We start from the raw sequence: 24020 nt of genomic DNA, 5'->3' as shown, positions 1-24020 counted from the left end.
GACTCACTCCAACAGCTCCATGTCTCTCCTGTACTGGGGCCCCCAGAGCTGGACGCAGTACTCCAGGTGGGGTCTCACAAGAGCGGAGTAGAGGGGCAGGATCACCTCCCTCGACCTGTTGGTCACACCTCTTTTGATGCAGCCCAGGACACGGTTGGCTTTCTGGGCTGCAAGCGCACACTGCTGGCTCATGTTGAGCTTCTCATCAACCAACACCCCCAAGTCCTTCTCCTCAGGGCTGCTTTCAATCCATTCCCCGCCCAGTCTGTAAGTTGTGCTTGGGATTGCCCTGACTGATGTGCAGGACCTTGTGCTTGGCCTTGTTGAACTTCATGCGGTTTGCACGGGCCCACCTCTCCAGCCTGTCCAGGTCCCTCTGGATGGCATCCCTTCCCTCCAGCATGTCGACCGCACCACACAGCTTGGTGTCATGAAGCTTGAAGGCTTTTATTATGTGTGGCAGACCTGGCAATGAAAAAAGATGTAACCAATATGATTTCAATGTGCAATCGTCTAGTCAAACTGTAGCAAATCATAAATTAGATTTGTATGAAAAAGAATAAATGCCCAGATAATGTCATGGCACAGCTCCAAATCAAGTTATCCTGTGTATTTTTCTCATTTTCTATATGGAGCACAACATGCTGCTTGTACATCAGTAGAAGTGTAGGATAATTTGACAATTGCTGATTTCAACTAAGTTGTGTCAGACACCTGCAAACAATATGGGCCTTAATTTTATTCCTTTCAGGTATATGGAAAATACTTTCCATGTCAGAATAGAAAATTGGGAATTCAGAAGTGAGGTGGATGTTCTTCTATTCCAAATATTAGGTCTCTTCTAGTTTCTTTGTTGCTTGATAGACCTGTCTTATAATGTCACAAAGACTTGTCAGGAGGAGGTGTGGGTAGGGAGGAGGGGATTTGTTTTAGTAAATGGCTCTTTATGACACTTTCTGAAAGGCAAGCAGTCACAGCTGGAGGCTTTTGGAAGTGCAAGTTTTTGTCCTAATTATGAGCTACTTTTTTTTTTTTAATAAAATGTATCTTGGTTTGTTAATCAGTATGTGATTGCTTTCATTTCCCTTTCATTTCTCAGGCAATACTATCCCCAGTGGGCTTTTTTTGCTGCTGGAAAGGATATCCTTGAGGTTCAATCCCTCCTCTAAGTGTCTGATTTTATTTAGGTAGTTAGGATAATTCAGTGTATACTGGAGGCAATTCTGTGAATTGAAATTGCAGATGGAAATGAGGTGGAACCCTGTTTTCCTTACACTCATCATATTGAGCACAGCTTAGTTTTCTTTCATTATTTTTTGAAGGCCAAAGACAGTAAATGAGGACTCAAAAATAAATGTGTGTGTTTTTTGCGTTTTGATGCTTTCAGGCTGTCAGGGAGCAGCAGGAGCAGCCTGCCCGACGCGGAGGCAAGCTGGGACCCAGGGTGACAGCAAGGCAGGCAGGGCAGGCACCTCAGGTACCCGAACCAGCAGAGCAGAGCGGGACCGGGGACAGCCATTGCGGTCCGGTGCCGTCTGGTGACCACCAGGCAAGTTGGCAGTGATGAGGCAAGTCCCACCTTGGCAAGACATGAGGTCCAGCACGGGCAGTGTCACGCAGGCCGGGCCCTGGGAACCTTTTTGCAGCTCTTTGTCACAACTGAGCTGTTTCCCAGCAGTCTGAGCCTGGTTACAGCTGCCCAGTAGCAGAGCTGACCTGGGACACAGGCAGGTAAACTCCCAGGCTTGGGGGGGAAGAGGCTGCAGAGCCTGCTGTTGCATTTGGGACTCCGGCAAGGTAACCTCAAGCTGCGGTTTTTCAAACCATTCCTCACAGTTACTGAAGATGGAATTAGCTTTTTTCCTTTTCCCTTTTATTTTTTAGTTGCCTCTTATTATACCTTTCTCTCTTGATTCCAGTAGTTCAGGCTATCAGTGGGGAAAAAAAACCTCATTAAGCCATCAACACAAATCTGAGGGTACATGGGCAATTTTCCTGCTACCTCCTCCAGCACATTGGGCTTCTACACTCTGTGGCACCCCCTTGGCAGGCTGCACTAGTTATCCTGGTTTCTCAGGATAACCACAGTCCATGATTCACTATGATGGACTACATCCTAAATTGAGAATTGAACCAAAGTGCAAGGGCTTTATAAATAGATTGCATTATTTACATATTTCCAAAGGATGCTAAATAACTTTCTGGGACAGCACAGACCGTGAATAGGAAAGACTTCTTATTTTGCCAAACAGTCCCAATTTGTGGCAACAGAAGTGTTCTTAAAGTGTTTACCTAGGAAGACCTTTTGTTTTCAGAGATAAGACCAACACAGCTATTTTCTGTCTACAGAACATTTTTTACCTTTGGCGAGTTGTCTGCACAGCTTCCTAGGAGGCAGAAAAACAAAAACTTTCTGCTGAGAAAACTGAGGCAAAGTTGTCTTTGTTTATTTCAGAAATGCATGGTGGTTTGCACGTACTGCTCCCACACACACAGGCATGTACGCACGTTTCTTGTCTTGCGTGTGCAAAAGGAGCATCATTTAGAACTACTAATTGTTCAGCCTTTTGCAGATGGGCACAGGTCTGCTGCACCTGAGGAACTGCCAACTGGAGGCTGCAAATCCCAGGTTAGCGCAGCACTAAGCCCCCTCCAGGCACCAGCCAGGTTTCCCTGCTGGGATGAGCATGGTGCCGAGGGCTGCAACATGACTTCCGCTGGCCTGGGGTGCGAGTGTAGCAATCTCTGCCTGCAGAAGGCAGGCACGGTATTGCCTGGCTTCCTCGGGTTGCATCTTCAGTTAGGGTAACCAGAAATGTGTGGCATGTGCATCTTCTGTAGACAAATGCTGCCCTGTGGTATTCCTTCTGGTGTAACCTATTGAATCGCTTTCAGGCTCTTTGCAAATTATTCTAGAAGTGGTGGTTTTACTCATTCTCATACTTGCCGAGTGGATTGAGAGGAACATACCCAAATTACACTTGAAAAAATGTGTTTATAGCATTTCTTGCATATTAAAATATTTTAGATCGTGTAGCTCGATCGTACTATAATTTTAGTCTTCAGAACTAATAGTTCTTTTTGCTGAGTGTGTTTTCTTCATCACATAAAAAGTGACCTTATACATACTCAAATAGCAAAATAAAGTTTGTGAATTCTTTTTTTTTTTTTTCTTTCGTCTTTTTTTAATAGCAGTAACTCCCACGAACTGGTACAAGGCTTGGTACTGTGCAAGCAGTTTTTCACTCTTAGAATGCTGCTACTGAAAAGCAGATATTGTGTAAAGTACCATCGATCACTGCCGCGGTTTTATACAGTTTGTCACCATTGTTCTTCGTATAGCATTGAGTCACATTTAGAACTATGGTACAGCTCATAAGTGTTCAGCAGGGAAAAAAAAAGTGTTGGGGTTCTTTTTACTTAAAAACCCTCTTATTATTTATAATCTAGTATTAATGATTTGTTAGTCTATAGCAAATATGTCTAATGTGTCCTAGTCTAGATGAGAACAGGTTTATTAGTATGTTTAGAAGTGTATAATGTGGTTTGTAATGATGGAGAGTGTGATGGAGTTTATAAAGACCTAGAATAGCTGAGGTTAGATGCTAAAATACTAAAGCAGAAATGTAAAAGGCTGTTCTGACAGATGGTTAGCTCAGAGGCAGAAATGGACTTTTGTATGTCTAGATTAACAGCTTTGGGATTTCCTAATAATTTCCTGGATTTTTTTCTGACTAAGAGCATACTGTATCTCAGGTAACATCCAACTGAAATACTAGATACATGTGTCTTTAATTAGAGAGGTGAATTGTGTAAATTTTGGTAGTTTTTTATAGACACTGGTTTTCTCATGGTGCCACAGAGTTTGTTGTGCTCCCTGGATAAGTTCCTAGGACCCATTACCTTGTGCTTTTGCCAAGTAAGAATCCTGAGTCTACTACAGGATTTGGATTTTTCCTGAGATTTTATTTATTTGCTCTAACATAGTATTGATTTAAACAAACTGTTTCCCTATGAATGTGCTTTAATGATTCCACCAGGAATTTTGTTTTCATTTGGTAGATTTTTCTGGCCGCATTGATGGGGATGCTAATTCAGACTACTGTCTTTGCTGCTTACCACAATAAATATGGTGGTAAGCACAATAAATGCTTTTCTCTATTCTAAGCTTGCCTCAATCTGTTGTAATGTGTATATATAAACTGGTCTCTGTACATTCATGGCTATAATGTGCATTCTAGGTGGAGAAAGGTAGAACTAAGACTCTAAGAAATGTTTCTTTAGAACAGTAGCTGAGCTGCACTTAAAGATTTAAAAGTATTGAAAGATGACCACCTCTGTGCTAAGTTCATCTCCTGTTTTTCCTTTCATTTTCTTGCAGAAGAATATTGAGCAGATAGTGATTGCCTATGCTGTGTGCTGGAAATTAATCCATGGACCAAACCTGCACTAAGTCTATGTACCACACTTTTGTCTGGTTTAGGCATGCTGTGAGACTTGGAGTTTGACTTCTTTGTATTATGCTGCCAGAGGGCAGCCACTGTGCTAAGCTTCAGGTAGTTGTCAGGATCTCTTCCGATGGAACTGCTTATTCCTCGTGCCTTAGAGAAGCTGTACAACTTTCAGTTGGCCTCAAGTGCATGGCAAACCACACGACTTTGAATTGATGCATTTGCTCTCTGTTGGGCAAATACCATGCAAATACATCTTTTAGAAATGTCAGATTTCATGCTGCACAGGTGGTACCAATGGCCTTTGGAAATCTTGTAATTTTGCCCCCTCCTTCAACCAATGTAGAAATGTTTTGTTTTCCTTTCATGTACTACCTGTATAGATGAGCTGCTTGTAAAATGAAATGCAGAGAAACCTACTTGTAATTGGGACATGGAGGAGGCATCACTGTATAATCCTTGTGTTAGCACAGCCATTTAAATTCCTCTGGGAAGGATGAGAAATGAGCCATTTCTTCTTCCAGTATAGAAAGGACAAACTTCCAAAACTGGATCAGTCTGGCACCCAGCAAGTGATGCTTAAGGTTGGGTACAAGAACTATGGGAAGACGGTGACCTGGCAGTGCTCTGTTAGCAGAGCTGTACACAGGATTGATGGGGTACTGCTAGAAAGCTATTTGTGAAATAACTTTGAAAGCTCCTAGTTAACGTAGACAAATGCCAGTAATCCAGAGCAGCAGAAGGATTTGAGAAACGGCAAAAGCCCATGCAGTATTTCTTTTTCGAAGTCCAAGATAATTTGGTCCAGAAGCAGCCTGCTAAAGCCTGCAGCGGTATGGCTGTGGAGGTGGACCTTGCGGGAGCGGGATAGGAGGCATGGCAGAGTGGTTGGGACAGCAGCTTTGATCCAGGAGCCTAGTGAAGAGGAGGTGGGAGGAAGGACTGGCAACTGGTGGGGGGCCAGAGAGGGAGAGGGTGCTTGATGTGGGCGAGCAGCAGGATGGTGTCACAAATTGGAAGTGCAAATACCGTCCTTTCCTTCAGGGCTGGAAGACTTAGATCCAGACAAGGTTGTAGATTCTGTGGTTTACCATGGAGTGTATGGTCTTTCATGTGACTTCTTACAACATGTTTCTTCATTCCCTGCTAAATGCTGGCCATTGCTTGCAGGATAGACAGGCAAGGTGATACGTATCTGGCTCTAAATGTCTGAGTTCGCATTTCTTGTTAACCTCTTCATCATCACTCATCTCTTTCTTTCCAGTATCTTTCTTCCAAATATGTTATTTTCAGCTCTCTGCCAATATTTTATATTCTTTCTGTGGAATAATCTCTCTGCTGTAAGACCCTGTGCCAATTCAGTCAGTGCAGAGTGCTTTAGTCCTTTGTATTCATTGTTGTATTTGCTGGAACTTCCTGCTTGGTTTCAAGTATCCTTTATTCTGTTTTTAGGAGTGCACTCAAGGGTATTATGAAGAAGATATTGCCTCCTGTAAATGCTGTGATAAGTTCTGGAGATAAGGTTTCCTTCTAATGCGTCTTTTTTTGCCAGACAGGCAGACATTTTAATCAAATCTTGTATCAATTGTTCAGGCATATATTAGAGTTTCCTTCTGAAAAATATTTCTTTGGATATCAAATTTCTTCACTGAGGAAATCACTGAGAAGTCTCTGAATAGTTTTATCATTGCTGTATGATCCAAACTACCTCTAAAACTCTTGGGTTTTTAATTGCATAAATTATAAAAATACAAAGACCTTGAAATAATTTTTGCTAATAGTTTAACAAGCTACCCACTGTTTATTGCATATATTACAATATTTTCATACCCTCCGCTTGTTCTGCCACAGCAATTACATGGCTCTGCTCCTAGGTCTCTGCTGACGTATTCTATTATGCAGCTTCCAGACAAAGCTGTTTTGACAAGCAAGACAGAGCATGGTGGCAAAAATCCTGTTCCCTCCCTTCACAGTAATCAGCAGGATGCATCGTCCTGGGGTGCTGTGTTCCATGTGCCAGGGCCTGCAGAGAGACTCTAAACCGCAAGACCGGCCAAACGCAGCCTCAGGAGTCTGTGCCTCAGCAGCATGCTCATCATAAATGTGCTCAGGTGTGGGTGGTTTCTCTACATGGATTTGCATATGGCGTGTGGAGCTTGTCCTCTGAGTAACCTGGCTTTTGGGTTTTTCTTCAGAGTTCAGCGTGATTGTTTTGACTGTCACCCTCTAGAATCCCATATTGTTATATGAATACATTTAAAAATCTGTTCAGAGTAAGCATTGTCAGGCAGACAGAAACTAAAATCTGAAATGCTGAACATCCCTGAAGTGACGCATCTGCCAAGCATTTACTGTGTTTTTAAAATTAGCAGTTAGCTGCTGATCTTTTAGGCAGAATTACTTTCTCACTGTCCAAACGAAAGGCAGAGCTGGAGTTGCAGATGAGTGCTACACAGCATCCATATCAGACAGGGATCTTCTCTCATTGCCAGCATCTTGAACTGGAGGTGAAGCTCATGATCTGGTCCTCCCTATCTCCAAAGGGTGCACAGGTGCTCATGGCTTCCACGTCATGGATGCAAGCTGTGGTGGTGTGGCTTTTGTACCCACAGAGGTGTGAGCTTCTTCCACTGCTAATGGGTTGAGCTGGAGGTGTGAGTCCCAACGTGGTCATTACATTGCCCCAGGACCTGGAGGTACTCACCTCTTCTGCCTCCTGGACATAGCTGGCGATACGGGTCACAACATGAGCCTCTGCATCCTCACGGGGCGAGGAGGTGCCCTCACTGTTGGCATTGTGGGCAGAGCGGGTGGGAGGTGGGGGTCATGCCCTGGGCTCCTCCCTCCCACAGGGCATAGAGGTGCTTACATCTTCTAAGAGTAATCCATGAGTTTCTGAGCTGTGACAAACTGTGAGCAAACTCTGTGCAACTGGAAGAAACTCCTGCTCTCGCTCCTCTGACCTTTCACCACAGATGTAAGGTAAAAACTAATTCCAAAGTGAAGATAATGGCAGACCAATACAGTGTCTAACAGTTGTGGACTTGGTCTGTAGAGAACTGCAGAAAAAGCCCCTTTTTGGCTTTTTCTGAGTATTTTTTGTCAACTTCTGTAGAGCCAGATCTTCCATTTTGGTTTACATGTGCAAGAGTGCAACTCAGTGGGAAACAGTCTATACTCTTATTTGTGTCTGGGTATTTCAGATATTTTTAGAAATGTTAACAAATAAGTACTTTGTGCTCCGAATGTGTCATTTATAGGACTGCAGTGTATCTTGGAATTTTCTGGAAAAAGATTTCTTCTAAAAACTACCAGAGTAACTCCCCTCACTGCAAATTCTGTAACGATGGTGACTCCCTGAGATCAAGAGGGCTATATTCACTACTGTGAAGTGTTTTGTTGGGGTTAGATTTAGGTAGTTGGTCTCAGGAAAATTTAACACACACGAACAGTATTACTCTGTAGGACTAAACCACAGTTTATATAAATTAGGAGTTTGTAGCCTCATGCCGTAAGTAGTTTTCCTGTGGTCACAATCAAAGTGTGTTTCTTAAAGTTAGCATATTTAGTTAACTTATTACAACTGTATTTTATTCTGCAGTTTATACTTCCTAAATAATAATCTACCACTCAGACACTTAACCCCTGGTCAAAGAAAAAACCAGCAATGCTATCAAGCCCTCTTTTGGACAGGCTACATGATGGGTTTTAACAGAAAATATTCTACAGCTGGTTTTTTGTACTACTTATCATGCTCTGAGCAACTTCCTTTGAACCAACTGGTTCAGTTACTGTCCTCATCTCACTTGCTTCACCAACATCTCTTTTTCCGCTGATTTTAAGGCCCTGTTTCTCTATGGAGTTATGAAAGAAATCTAACTGTAATATTGCATATTCAGTTGCACTGAATAGGTTTTTTTTCAGAAAAACATAACTGAAACATAACTGATGTGGAAAATACAAAAGATAGTGGAAGTTGTGAAATCTGATGTAAGCGCTAGTCATTTTGTTGTGCTACTACTTTGGGAGGGGGTGAGATATGTACAGGTTTTTCAACCTGACAATTATTAAGGCTTAATGTGACTGTAGCAGAAAAGATGAATAATCAAGCAATATTTATTTAATACTAAGCAGTTGCACAATTTTTACAGAAGACTGATGGATCAAACAGGTGATTTAATTTTTCATCTTTAAGTACATGAAATTGCTTGTTACAAATGATGCCCCAGCTCACTTTGCTGTGGGGGGATCCTTTGTGAGATACTCCAGATTAAAGCAAACCTATATGTTTTAGTAACACAAAGGAACACTTTTCTTTGAAACCAGTGGGTGGATAAAATTCTTTGGTTAAGTTTTTAAAAAAACTCTCTGCGGGCTGTGTGGAGAACTGCCACATGCTTCTCATAGATTCCAAATTTCTGCCATAGCAAGTCCCACTGGTTTCAACCACAGGCTTTTTTGTTTTCTGTGCTTTCCTTTGTAACCCTCAGCAAATGGAGGCAATGCCAGAAGTTCTGGAAAACAAGAGAGAGAGGCTGCGAGCCAGGCCTACACTGCTGCATTCCTCTGCAATGGTAGGCCACCGTGGGGGCTTCGTTTCAGCTCTTCATTGTAAATCAGTGGCACGGGTAACCAAGTGGCCAACTCTATGAAAACATGCAGAGTGCAAGGCACTTTGTGCAATCAAGTGGGTTGGTTTTAATTACAATCTTGAGATCAAAAACTGTTTTCCCACAGGGGATATTTTTAACTTTTTTGAATGCCTCTTTTTACTTGCATATTTCTTTACTTAGATATGCTCACAAGCATACAACACCTTCACACACCCATGAGGCAAGTAACAAAGTCCTGTTTTCTTTTAGCTATGGATTGTGCCATGTATTCCCAAGTAGGTAGCTTTTTTTACATGTAGCAGGTCAATGCAGTTAGTTAAAGGCAGCAGCTGGCTCACTAGAAAACTTTGATGCAAGACCTCGAAAGGTAGGAGTAGTATAATTTCCTACAAAGATGCATCACTGAATTACAGAAATACATATAGAACTGGTACTATAAAACTCCATTAGAACAGAGGAGGAGGAGGAAATTAAGCTCAGTGCTGTGACAGGCAATGTGTAACTTGGGCCCCCCAGCTAATTTCTTGGGTGTCAAATCTGGTGTGACTTTCAGAGTAAGTTTAAGAAAAAAAAGGTTTGTTGTACTTCTGGTTTTAAGCTTCAGCGTCATCTGTAACAGGAGAATGCATAGACTTGGCATGCAATTACTGCTACAGTTCCTATGGTTTGCAGCGCATTGCTGACTGGCTTGCTTTGATCTCTTTCCTTTTGATATGGCCAGAATGAACAGCTATTTCAGCTGCTGCCACTACTCATTTTGCTACTTAGTCGAGCATCTGTGTCAAGGGCTAAGTTTCTTTAGTAAGAACAGAGCAGAAGGAGGATACTTAAAGACATAAATAATACAGGGTATACAAGGTTGGAGAACATATGACATTGTTTTTCCTCCATCAAGTCTAAAACCTGGTTCCCACAGAGCAGCCCCTCACAAGGGGTACCAGGATGTTAATGCGTTTCAGCCCACGGTAATCCACACGTGCTTCCTGTTGGCATCCAGACTTTGGGCACGGACTGTAACATTGGGTTATTACTGCACGGACTGCAAGTGTTTTCACATCTCTGACGTGCAAATGTTAGGAGTTGTGTGTGCCTTGGTGAAAAGGCTGACAATACATAAGAGTTTTCCAGCAAAAGGACCCCTGGTGATGGTATATCAAAAATCTCTGACTCAGATAGTATTACTGCTTTTTACACAGTGATACTGTAAAACTTAGTTGCCTTCAGTGGAACAATAATGCCAAACACAAGCTGTTATGAATATACAAGCGTATTTTTATTTTACATTTGTTTCATAGAACCAACCCTCTCAAATTATGAAATTGTCAGCAAAACTAAAAATTATGTGCTGTTTGCTAATTCACGAGATAAGACTTAGGCAAGTTTCTTAGTGTGTCACCATTCCAGCTAGATGTCACATACCTGTGTGTTTTCATCTTGTCATTGATTGATTGTGTCATGGTTTTACCAGGTAGGTTGAAAAAGTCAGTATACTTACCCTACCAAAAGAAACACCACAGCAACAATTCCCCACAGCGCCAGTACCACCTGTTAGAGGGATCCCTCTTCCAAAGGCTGTTAAGTGACAGGTACAACTTTGTTAGCTTTACTGCAGAGCGATGCTTAAAGGATGCTTTTATCATGAAACCGGTACTCTTGTAACAAGCAATGGTTCACAGTTACGTATTAATGCTTTGTCTGGGACAATTAAGTCTAGCAGAATTTAGGGGAAGGAAAAAAAAAATCAAGCTGTTTATTACCTTAATGAAATTTCAGAATTAATACTTATTTTTCATCACTCCTTAATCCAGCACTACTTTTATAGATGAAATAATTGTGTATTGATTTCTATGTTGTGTTCATCATCTAGCTTTTAAGCATTGGGTCCCTGAAATGAAAGAGGCAAACTTAGGAAAGCAGATAAGACTCGTGATATTTGCTGTTAAAGGACATCATTTACTGGTCATGTTGCATATAACTTTATAGTTTGCCTCAGTATAAATATGACCCTGAAACAGTTGCTCCCATATTGAAAGAAGTGTATTTATTTTAACCAGATTCTGTGGGACCCATGCAAACTGGTACTGCCTGTACAAACAATGCATACACTAAGTCCAGTACTTAAAATCTAAAAGTCCTTTCTTGTCTCCCAAGCAGGGGGTTGATGATTTTGATTATTGTTATGCAGATCAACAGTGACTGTATGTAGTAAAGAATGTTTCTGGCAAATCACCGCTTTCCTATTGGCAACCTTCAGGACAAGCTACTTCACAGGTAGATTTTTCCAGCTCTACTTCCCGAACTTTGAGAATTATCTTTCATGTAGGGAAGTCCTGAAAGTGGCACATCTCAGGATGGTGACCAGACCTGCTCTCTTGTGCACTGAGGGAACCGAGAAGAAACTGTCAAGTCAGCTTGGAAGAAGGTTTATTTATCCCAGTGTCAAAAGAAGAACAGTACTAGTGTTACAGACACCTTTGGCAGCCAGCAAGTTTTTCATTGACTAGCCCTTGGAAAGATGGTTGCTAGTCATTGCAAGAGAGTTTTTACTGGGTGTCTTTACCTACTAAAACAGCTACTTGTGAATTGATGCCAAAGTATGTCAAATGTTCGAGGGGGTTTTTTTTCAGCAGATCTGGAATACATTATAGGTTAGTATCAGAAATGAAGTGAGAGGAATTGCACTTATTTTTTCATACTGTAGTAATTAGTGTCTGAAAGAATTCTCATTCTCCTATGCAATTTGAATTTTTTTCCTTTACCATCGTTTTATGCTAAGAAGTACATATTCCTATTCTACCTGAGGGAATGTAGTATCTATTTCCTTCGAAATATGAGCATAAATAATAGAGAGATACTGTCACTCCTTTCTCCTGCTAAACCTGCAAAGAGAGGTATTTTCATAACAGGATGCGAACTAGCACTTCCATTCTCTTCCTCAAACCCTTTTTGTGTTTCCATGTGAGCTCTGCTCTGGGGCAAGGCCAAGCTCTGTTTTCCTGATGGCTGTTGCTCAGCGGTAGCAGGGCAGATGATGGTCTTTCATGATTCTGAAAGCAACTGTGCCAAGACTTAGGTATTAGCACAGGTCTAGCAATTAATAGATCCTATTTGACCTATTGTTTTTCAGGAACAGGTATTTATGAGTTTATACTGGGCCAGGTGGGGTTTTCCATTTTTTACTGTATTTTTAGTACTAAGGTTTACTGTAAGGAAAATTGTGCCACAACAGCCCCCTTATTCACTGCTTCATCAGATGCGTATTTGACTCATCAACGGAATGGAAACACCTTCGCAACCTTTTGTTATTGTCTGGTAAGAGCCTCATGTGCTCCATGATGTCTAATGTATGCAGTGAGGGAGGAAAGTCAAAGGAGAGCATGTTATGCTGAGCAGATGGCTTCTCATTTTTGTGGAGGTTTGGTCTACAGCTTGATTATCCCGTAGGAAAAGCTGAGTTTCTTGTGCAGAAAAATATTCTTTCTTCAGTTACTTTGAAGCTGTAGACAAAATTTGCCTTTGGGTGGAATTTTGTTCCCTAAAAGCGATAAGCTTTGGCAAGGAGGGAGGGAGAAGAGCGAGCTGTAATGGAAGCAGTCTCTTGGCTAACTGTAGTAGGAGTGTTAAACTCATGTGAAGCTGTCTTACAAGACACACTGGTATTCCTCTCTGCATTCATTCTGCTAGCAAAAGGGAAAAATGTTTGTGTAAAGGCTAAACGCACCAGCAGATTGGTTCTAGTTGTGTTCAGAGCTATGACCAACTGTTTCACAATGATGCTCCATGCCATCTATTCCAAACAGAAATATTTGTTCAAAATTGATTTCCAACAGTTTGACAAGCATCAGACAAACCCAGTAATTAGATCTGTGAAGTGAAATGTCTGATGGCATATTGCCTTCTAACCATATTAGTGAAGTTAGGCTGAGAGCCATTTTTTTGTCTGCAGTGTCTTAGCATAACGAGGATAAATTAAGCTTTGCAGTTCAGATTTAACAATGCAGACATAATTCTTTCCTCCCTCTCCCCGAATACTTATGTAGTGAAGCCTAATGGCTGTAGGCGCTCCGCTGTGCTGTGAGCTGCGCTGCAGTAAAAGTCCGAACCAGGAGCTGGATTGTCCCTCTCAATGGTGCTCAAGGGAGATGGCAGAACCGCCTGAAGCATTTTTGATCAGATAACTCCTGTGTTTTTTGAAGCCACGCAGCAAATGTCCAGGAGATCCGTAGCCTCGTTCGCTGAACTTTTCTCTGCACCAGTTTACTGGTTTGCACCCATTCTCTCATCCCCTTTTCTCCTTTTAGTCTGATGGACGGGTGCTCCCACTGCACGCTGAGCCGTGCAGCACTCCTCGGTGCCATCTCCAGCTCTGGCTGGAAGCCAGGACTGGCCTTGGTGCTCCTGACAGATGACCTGCACTGGTCTGCACGACAAACAGGTTTTGCTGCACTTGCCTTTGGTACTTGATACAGCTGAGCACCAAATAGCTGGATTCTTTTTCCAAGGAAATTGTGTTAAATTGGCCTGATTTTTACTTGATCCTGGCTTTTGTAGTAGATCACAGTGCGTAATTACTGCTGCATGTTTAGACTCCTCATTTACACGCACACCCAAAGCTCCCTTGTTCCATCTACTCAAAACATTAGCAAGGTGTGTGATACTGCAGGACAAATGAAGTGTGTGACTTCATGACAGTATCCAAAGCCAGAGTTGAATTTGGGCTCCCAGCAGTGCCTTATGCTATACTTCCTGCAAAAAAATTCCTTAAGGTCTTTTTCTAGAGAACTTGACTGCATAAAAAGAAAGGCAAAGCATTGGGAAACAGTTATTTTAATGCAGAGTTGGAATCCAGACATCCCTAACTGCAGCTCATATGTAGTGACGATGGATGTGCTTTTTTTTGTCCTTTTCATTCTTTCAGATGTCCTGTTATTACCACAAACGTTACTAAAAGCGACGTGTTCTGGAATAGTGGTTTTCAGCCTCTTAAATAATGCAAGGCAAACTAATACTAATACATTGCACATAGGCCTTACTACTGCAGCTTAACGAAGATCTTGAAATCTTAGATGTCACAAAGCTGAGTATTTTTTAGGTGTAACCTTTTGTTGTTCAAGTGACTAAAACCAGGTAACTCAGTGCCAAATTCCAGAGGTTTTACTTAATGTTTTAGTATCAGCATTTCAATAAATGTACTGACATACAGTTGACTCAGGATTGAGAACTTTACTGCATTATATTTAACTGTCCAGTTGTTGTCTTATAGAAGAAATGGGATCAAAAAAAATAGAGAAGGGAAAATACACATTATATTTCATATACTGAAGAGTACTGCTTTATAAATATACATGGCTTAAGCTAAAATGAAAAATTGTTTCAAAAGGTCCCTAAAGTGAGAGAATTTTCATCGTCATACCCTGAGAAAAGAAGGCCAAGAAAAAGGAAATTTGTAATCAGTCACAGCAATCTGTAGTTACTATAAAAAATACTAAATATTTGATGTTATAAATTTAATGTACTTTCTGGTGTTTGTAACAAGTAAATAATACTTAATATTTCATACAAATATTTAAGCTGCTGTCATGTATTGTTACAATCAATATTTGCAATATGCTGTGACCGTTATACTAAGCCTCTCTTGAGAAGCCAAAGTAGGGGAATATGCTTCAGCTTTTACCAGCTTCATTTTCCTCACTTATTTTACAGCATTTGTAGAGGGAGCAGCAGTAAGAATGTGAGAGGAATTGCAAGTATCTGCAAGAAAGCAAGACTGGAAAGGGGTGGGAGGAGATGAAAAACTTAAAATCTTTTTTTTTTTTCCTTTAAGTTTAACACATTAAAACTCCCAGCTTAACAACATCTTTCTAGGTTGTCTTCTGTATGGAAGAAGCCTACAGACTTCTGTATACACAAGGAGGGACTGTCCTAGAGCAGCTCTACCAAGTGACCCATAAGAAGGATATTTGTGTCCAAGGACTCTCTATCAGAGATTGTACTTTGCATAAAACAGGGTTCCATGGTCTTGGCAGTAGCTGTACTTTGAACTGTGGGGCTGAGAGGTCTCAGCTAATTAGAGGCTTCTGTGAAAGAGTTGTTTTGATTCTCAAGAAATGGGATAAACTATTAATGTCACATTGAGCATTAAGGCACAGTGGTTTTGAAAATACTTTTATCTGGCCCAACTCCTATTAAAGGCAGTGGAGGGTTGGGTTTAGTATCGTTTCGTTGAAAGCACCTTTGGAATTTCTATTTTGTTTCATTGACCAACTGTTCAGAATTTTTGGTCCATCTATATTCATTTATTTTGGGAGTCGCTGTGTACACAGGGAACAAATGGCTTTCTTTGCTCTGACCAACATGCACAGGGGAAATTGTGCCAGCAGCAGGCTCCAAGGCTGCATAGAGCGAGGGGAAGTGGAAAGGTGGCGTTGTCTTTGGGAGTGGTCCTTGGCCGCGGCTGGAGCGCCAAATCCCTGCTTGGTGTCTGGCTTCCTCCTGCTGCTTTTGGGCTAGGGCAAGGAGCTCGTGCTCTCACTTGCGCAGCTTTCAATGACTTTATTCACTTACACGTCAATAGAGGACACTTTAATAGCCTTCTGGTAATGCCCATGGCAATGCATTCTGCTGTACTTACTCTTTAACTGTACTTACTCTTTAAGCCGCTCTACAAGGGTTTAAAAGGAGAGAAAAAAAAAAAAAAAGCCTGAAGACTTCTTCCTCCCTGAGCAGCTTTCTCTTGTACAAGGGATATGTTATAGGAAGGGTGCTCTATTTTAACAGGAGAGCTTCATCATGCAGGGAGAAAAAAAAAAAAACCAAAAAACCCCCCCAAAAACCCTCAAACAAAAAAGAATATCAGTATCATAGGCACAGCATTTATAATGGGTTTAAATAGAAGTCTAAATATTTGTTTCTAAATGAACGAATAAGCATATGTTTACATGCACCATTAATTCTGGATATCCTTAAGACATTATTAAAGGGATTTGTCTCTCCAAATGTACTTGAAGACTTTGATTAGTTAGCTCAACTATTAACAATATCTATCTGCTATATATTTTTAAATATTAGAGAAGACTTAAGCATACAGAAAATCCAGAGGAACACTTAAATATGTGCTTTCATTACTGAAATAAAGCATACAGAAAGATTTATACTTTATAGCTCACTGCGTATGCATTGGGAGAAGCTACTTCTGTGGCACAAATACCCTTCTTTGTTGCTTACCAATACCCGTATTCAGTGACACAAAGAACAACTGTTGAAAAAAATATTAGTATGCAGATGCCCTGGTGTTTTGTTAATGCATTTAATTAAATACAATAGCTCTTTTGTTTGTTTTGCTTTTTCTGTCCTTGAATGGATTTGTATTATGGTATAGAATCTAGGCTTCAGAGTTGCTATTTAAAATGTTTTGCAGTTTTAGAATGTGTCATATATCCATGTTAGTTACTTTCCTTTGATTAAGAAAATCATTTGGGGACTTTAATAGTTTCTAATAAGTTTGAAAGTATCTTTTCAGAAAACCCCAAATCCCAAAGTTGCCAGCAAATATTGTCCTTTTCCCCACTGATGAGGTCTACGGGGACAATTAGTGTTGGTTAAATAATTGTATTCCTGAGAAATACTTTCAGGTGTTTTAACAAAATAAAATTTTCTTGAAGTTCCCCAACATTTTCTAGGTAGTTTTCACAGAAGAAAAAATAAGTTGCAAAGCAAAACTGCACGTTGTATTTTTATATGAAAAGCTGGAGCAGACTGATTACAACAAATTGTAACCTAAGTACCAGTATCTGTTTGCAGAAGCCATCATTACTGTCTTGTGTCATTATCCATAATATTATTTCGGAATTATTCTTAGCCTGAGAAAAGGTTTCTTTAGTGCCCTGTGGGTGGGCGAAATCATGTGAAATGACTGTGTCAAGTCAGAAATTGCTCTGGTGAATCAGCAAAGTACTTGAGCCCAGAGTACTTTGAAAACCTAACAGTATTTGCTAGATCCTATCCCTCCCATGGCAACAAGGACCAAACCAAATGGGGGTTTAATGAGGTAATTAGAAGACCCTAAAGGTAATATATGACTAACTGTAACTTATTTCTGAAATTTTGAGCCCCGTTAACCCAAAAAACATTTCTGAGACAGAGCGAGTGTGTGGGAGGTGTCTGCTCGGAGGTTGCTTCTCAAGCAATGACCTACTAATACTCTTGGTGTTCCTTGGAGGCAAGACATATTCCTCAGTGGGTGCAGTTTCCTTTAGAACAGTAGAAATAATGGTATAGACTATAGAAACCTTCATGAATCTTTTCGTCACTGATAGAAGGACGTGCTATGGATTAAGGGTTAAGTGGGCTGCAGCTGATTCTTTTCAGATATTTTACCGCGTGCATCGGAGCACAACTGCAGAGAAGGCAGCAGACATTTCACTTACACTATGGAGGTCTGTCTCCGTGCCCTTCTTACCAAAGCTCATCAGTTTCTGATAATGTTTTTTGTCACTTTTCACAAGCACTAAATGCAAATCAGACAGTTTTGCTCTAGGCCTTCAGCGTCAGCGCTGGGACATCGTGCGCTGAGTGCCAGGATCATACATGGAGAAAAACTTGTGGGAGACCAAGCAGAAATTGCAGTTTAGTGTTCTCTGCTTTTTTGGAGTAAGGACAATTTAAATAGTAAAAAACCTCCCCTCATTACACGTGTTTGATTGGTATTGAAGTTAGTGTGAGGGATTTCAAGTGGGGACAAAACCTTCAGGTACAAAAGCTCTGACATCAGGAAGAGGGAATGTGCACTTGAGAGGGCACAGTCCTGCAATGGTGCTTTAAATTTTTTTTTTTTTTTTGGTCCCATCTTGGAGAAAAAGGCACATTTTATAGTTGCAGTCCTCAATGAAAAGTACGGGAATTCTGATTGTTCACTGAAAGCCTCCTCATTAGTAAGCCTTCCACATAAATAAAGTTAGTTTCAGTTGTGTCGAACAACCTATTGATCTATTTCCAAATGCGTTTAATTAAAAAAAAAAAAACACTTAGAACTACTGCAAATTTTGTGTGAGAACATCATCCCGGTTTTGGTTCCAAGATAGCTTAATGTTCTTAAAGGCTGGTAGAGAACATAGTTTCATTACAACTGCACATATTACGGTTTTGTATGAAATGAGCATCTCAAGGCAAGGGAAAGAAAGCAGCATTGTTCCCGGGCTGTTTTTCACAGGCCTGTATTCATATCTCATCCTTGTTGTTTGCAGGAGAGGCAGATGTGAACCAGAACAATGGGACCTCCACGAAGAGCCCAGCGGTGACAGACTCCAAAGGCACAGCAGACCCGAAGAATGCCTGGCCCCAGGCCAACCCAGCTGACACAACTGGTCGCCCCCACTTGATCCGCCTCTTTTCCCGAGATGCCCCAGGAAGAGAAGACAACACCTTCAAAGATCGGCCCTCAGAGTCAGACGAGCTACAGACCATCCAAGAGGACAGTGCAGCAGCTTCAGAGAATTCGGATTTGATGGCTTCACAAAAACGCTCCTCTTTCCGGCACGGATCAAAAATGGCATCTGCGAGCACTACAGACCATGCTAGACATGGATCTCCAAGGCACAGAGACTCAGGTCTACTTGACTCGCTGGGCAGATTCTTTGGAGGTGAAAGACACGTTCCCCGGCGGGGCTCGGGCAAGGTGAGCTCTGAGGAATAGAGAACTGCACACCTACAGCAAAATAAAGTACAATTATATAGGAAGGGTGGGACTAAAAGGAAGGTGTAACTGCTATAATGCAAGAGTTGACTTAGCCAGCAAGACAGTACTTGCAGATGTGTAATTTAATGTTTGGCTTTAAACGTAAAACAACAACCAAAAAAAAACCATAGATCTGGAAAATGAGAGGAACTATTCTAGGTAATACCAAGGAGTATTAGAAATCCAAGTGGCTCTAGAAACATTACTGAGGGGGATTTTTATCAACACTTCATGTGGTGCATTGTGTGCGTTTGTATGCTGTGCCTTTTAGAGAAACTTGAGTCTACTTTTGTGTGGTGTTCTTAAATATTTGCAGAAAGGAGCTGGATGAGAGCACTAAATGCAAGACAATCTCTAGGTAGTGTGGCACTGAGGGACAGACTTGGAAATAGATGTTAGAAAAAGAACTGCGGCCAGATTCTCAGCCTGTTTGCGCAAGAGCCTGTTTTAAGGTCAGTTGATAGCATTGCCGAGGAGATGGCTTGACAGATACTATCCTGAATCCCAGGTGTATAAGATAGTCCAGCTGCTTTATTCTGGCAAGAAGTGAAGATTTATATTCCAAGCATTTCATATGAGAAATTGTGTAACAAGCCATTTCTTCACTATGAATTGAAAAACAAGGTCTTGATGAAAGGATATTACTTGGATTCTTTCCTTTTCCAGGATTAACCTGCCTCCTCTGCTAAGTTATGCAGATGGCATGTTAGTTCAGTATGGTGGCAAAGCTGAAGGTATTTTCACTGCACCCTTTGCCATGCAAATGCTGAGTCTTGTGTTTGTGTGTTCACGCACTACATAAGCATTTGAATGGAAGTACTGTAGGGCTGGAAAACCTTTGTTTTAGCTGAATATATTGCTTTATGTAGTTGCTCAAGTTGTGTGTTGCAAAAATCAGTGCTCAGAGTTGCTGGCTGGGCCCAAATTTTTCAGTAACCTTTGACAACTTTGGCTGTCTGTTTAACAGTTCTAACCTGTCCGGGGATGGGTTAGCACGTGCAGCTTTCCCAATTTGGTGATCTCACAGGGTTGCACCGGGACGTTGTACACACTACCCTGTGGTTTAAAACTGGTTTGTGAGGATATGACAGCTGCATGCTGTCACAGCTCCGCGCGTGAAAGCACAACATATAGTAGTCCTTCTCTGAAGAGTTGTTGTAATGTATAGACCACTGGATGAAAAATACTCTAGAAACTTAAAACGAGAAGCTTCTCACGCTTGGTAAGCAAGCTGTGTATTTTGGTCTTTTCGTTTCTCACATTTACAAAGTGGGGACTATAATGCTGATGACAAAGATTTAGCAATTACACAGTTGTTTCTGTAGGTATGTGATGTTCATACATCCAACAAGCAGTTGCTGTGAGAATGAAAAAAAAAAAAAAACCCCACCACCAAAACACCACTTTTCTGGCTCTTGCTGCAAATATCAGAGACTCTTCCCAACACTGCTGTTCTCTGGAACCTGTTTGGCTAGCTCAACTCTTGCTGGTTTATTCATGTATACTGTGTTAGTCGATGAAAAATAGTACATGAAATGCTCTTTGTACATTGTACAAAGGAAACAATACCAAAAACTTAGATTCTGCATACAGAATATACAGAGGTATGTACATTCTTGCTTAGCAATAAAACAAACCAACCAACTCACTTTTTAGTAGTGATGACTAAAAAAATGGCTGCAAGTTGTACTGATTCTGTATTCTGTCCTTTGGCGTGAACACGATCGCTGCGATTCTCTACAGATCTCTACGTAATTATGTATGAGAGGACAGCATACCATCTGTCTTATCTCTGTTGCCGTTTGGTAGTTGCTATTTTAAGGCACTTAAATGTCTGCAAAACAGTACAGAATTATGGACAATTCTAACATTTTTTTACCTAGCAGAAGTAATGTTTTGGGTTGTGGTTTTTTTAAGAACAACTACATACAATGTTACAGAGTCCTGACTTTCAGAACTCAGCGGGAAGCACAGAGAAGTTTTACTATCTTGGCAAAAAGTCAGCCACATTAGGACTTCCAGTGCCAAAGCATCTCTAGCACTATTTCATGCAATGATACTATTGATGCACGAAAACATGTCCTAGGAAGCTGTGTCCGTAGGAGGGTTTCAGCGTGGAAAATGCTGAGCAAGTGCCACAGACATTTGTTTCAACTATTATTTATTTAGCCTTTGAATCAATGCCTTTCAGTTTCTTGTATCAAGGCAGGCTTGTGGTGCCGTTGATTTATACATGTGTATACAGAGGAAATCTAGCTTCTAGTCTTATTTGTGCTTAAAACATAAATAGTTGTCACTTGCTGAATTTTGTGGAGTGTCAGAGTACCGATAGATGCTGAAGGTGTTCATGGAAGAGCTGAAAGATGAATAAAAGTCCCTTGGCAGTTTTCCAGACTCCACTAAGTAAACAGGTCTTCGGTAAATAAGATCCCATGAAAAGCACCTTAAAGGATGAATTTCAAAGGCCTGAAATTGAAAAGTTCCTGCGGCTGCACTGTTTATTTGCTTGTACTTGTTTTTGATTAATTGTTGAAGCATTTCAAAGCAATTCTGCAGCTGCCTCTCTTGCAACCTTCCTTTTTCAGCCAGCCCATGCCCCAGTGGGAGCCTGTATCTCCACTACCCACACCAGCCAGCACTGGAATGCAAAGACAACACTCGCTCTTTGTGCAGATTTAGGGCTGACATTCAAGCAAAACACATTATAAATTCTTTGTGGAGGCATTTTCATCTTGCAGCCATAGCTGAAAAGGACAGTAATGAATAATATTCACTATTGTGTATGGAAAGGTGGGGTAGGAACAAAGCAGGGACTGTTTCGTGGCCTCCTTTTCTCCCGTGGAACAGGTTCTCCCTTACCCTGGAATTCTGAAGTTAAATTAAAAGTGTGTGGGAGTCCTATGGGAGTAAATAAAAATAGAAATACTGGAATGTACAGAAATACTCCTTCTCCTCTGAGGGGCAGCAAATGCATTTGCCATTGTTCCCTCTGCCCCACCAAGATTTTAGATAACTGAAACTCAATCAAAAACAGCTTGAATTTTGTACTTTTAAGAATTTTTTAAGGTAGAATATTCCAAACAAAATTGTTGTTGTGCACAGCCTTGCATTGTCTTAAAGAAGATTTTAAAAGGGTGCAGACATTTTAAAAAGCATGCAAGACAGTAGTGTAACTATAAATTATTTCCTTTCTAATCTTTATAGGATATTTATCTAAACATTTGTAAAGCATATAAGCAAGTTTGTTAAAATGATCAAATCATTCTTGTGCCTCCTAGGTAGCAGCCTGTATTCAAAGTCAATATGTACTGAGTGCTATTGTGTTTCTTTTACGCAATTGTTTACGCTTTTGTAATTCTTCTGTTTGTAATTTTTTATTTTTTTTTTTTACCTACTAAAGTTTGGATTGTGAAACAAGAACTTTTCTGTCCTGGTTTAACATTATGCATTAACATACTAAACTAAATTATGTTTGTGATGCACATGCAACAGACCAAAATATTGTGAATGACAGTAAATAATAGGCTGAGGCTGGACTCAGTGAAAGATTAAATCCATTTTTCTCGTAGCTTTTGCTTCAGTTGTGTATGCAATCTTGTAACGTTCTCCTGTTGCCTGTATGAAGCCTTGCTCCCGTATTTCTTTCCCAAGATTTCCCAAGTGTGTGAGTGCAGGAACGCGGAAGGCGGTGACGGGCCTTCCCCTTCCTGCAGACAGGTACAAGGTATGAAGAGAATTGGGCTGAAGGTCTTCTCAAGCTCAGCAGAACCGGGGTTTAGAAGCAGCGGTTCCAGACCCGCCCCGGAGTTAAGCAGGCGCTTAACTTCTAGTCAGGATCTACAAACAGGGTTGCGATAAACACGCACAGGCAAAAAAGTTTAGGAACCCTGGTTTTAACTGATGACGGGGATGGATATATCCGTCAGAATATCCAGGCATCTTTTTTCTTTTTGCACTTGAACTCTATTCACATGTCTTGTGTGAGCTTTAATGTATACTATAGCACCATGAAGACTTTGAAAAAGTAGTTAAATCAATGCCAGTCTGACTAGTATATGATGTGATTAAAGTAGATACTTACTGTGATTTTTTTTTTTATTTCCAAGTCTTTCATTTTCAGGGAGTGGTATTGCTCGTGATACACTGTTTCATTAAAACTGCTGTGCAAGCAATATGCTTGTAAAAAATTTTTTTATATAGTTTGTGGTGGTTGTAACAATAATTTTGTTTTAATCTTTTGCTTTATATGTGCTTTATGTATTCATTAAAATGTTTACATGGCAAAACTGGTGTACTAATGATTTAATTTGTTTTAAAAACTTTAATCCATTAACAGAAGTTGCAGCAAACTACTTCATAGTATGTGGTGGGGTTTCAGATCATTAGAAGAGGCTGTATGACTTTCTACAAAATTTAGTTAAAACAGTGTATTTGATGGAAACTAATAAAGCTTGCCTTCCATAAGGAAATGATGAGGTTTTTAAATAACTGAAGCTGCTCAATCCAGTGTTCTTGCTTTAGGATAATGGGAACTGAATCTGGCCTCTCTTTTTTGTAGCAGGTGGTAGTGAATGATGAGCGACCTAAAAATGAATTTGCGTATCAGAATTGCCAATTTGATTAAAGCTCACTTCCCTTGTAGGCTATGCTGCCTCGGAGAGCAAGCACTAACTGTTGGTAAAGTATTAATGATGCTCTGTGCCAAGACTAACTGCAGATGCACAAAAAGGTTTATTCAGAAATGGGACGAAGCAGTTGGGGCTCACTGATTGGTATTGGAAGTTGGAGAGAAAATCATGATGGGGTGGACAGGAAAAGCCTATGCGCTTTGCTGCTTTTACTATCGTTTATGTGGTCTTTTTTTGCCTCTTACATTGAGAAATGTATTTAGTAACGTGTTTGGGCTAAAATACTACAACTGAAGCATTTTAAAGAGGGAGCTAACAGGGCGCCCTGAAGAAGGGCTCCAAGGATTCTTCCGAGCACTTGCTGAAGGCGCAGCCTCGCTGCCTGGCTTTGCCTGGGCCTCAGCCTCACGGCAGCGCCGAGCCACGGCCACGGGGGAAGCAGCGACGGCACCGTCGGGGTCGTTTCGTGGGAACTGGCCTTGGCGGTTCTGCAGCAATTCCTCTGGTTTGCAACGGCACGGGACCGTGGCCTGGTTGAGAGTGGGGTCTGGGGTTAATGTTACCATGATAAACCTGGCGGGGGTGTGAGTGTTTA

At 41.0% G+C, this 24020-nt stretch overlaps 1 protein-coding gene across 6 annotated transcripts in view; it reads left to right on the top strand.

Moving 5' to 3' along the window:
* MBP (myelin basic protein) overlaps positions 1-24020 on the top strand; it is a 123465-nt gene that overhangs the window by 84184 nt on the left and 15261 nt on the right. For all 6 annotated transcript variants that reach the window (XM_054816973.1, XM_054816979.1, XM_054816976.1 and 3 more), the window contains one exon: positions 18307-18737. In XM_054816973.1, the coding sequence (XP_054672948.1) occupies positions 18307-18737 (431 nt within the window). The remainder of the gene's footprint in view (positions 1-18306; positions 18738-24020) is intronic.

Source organism: Grus americana, chromosome 2 (assembly GCF_028858705.1).
Source record: "Grus americana isolate bGruAme1 chromosome 2, bGruAme1.mat, whole genome shotgun sequence".
In the NCBI taxonomy this organism is placed as follows: domain Eukaryota; kingdom Metazoa; phylum Chordata; class Aves; order Gruiformes; family Gruidae; genus Grus; species Grus americana.
The sequence above is the reverse complement of the archived record's forward strand: the minus strand, read 5'-3'. Positions and strand labels throughout refer to the sequence as shown.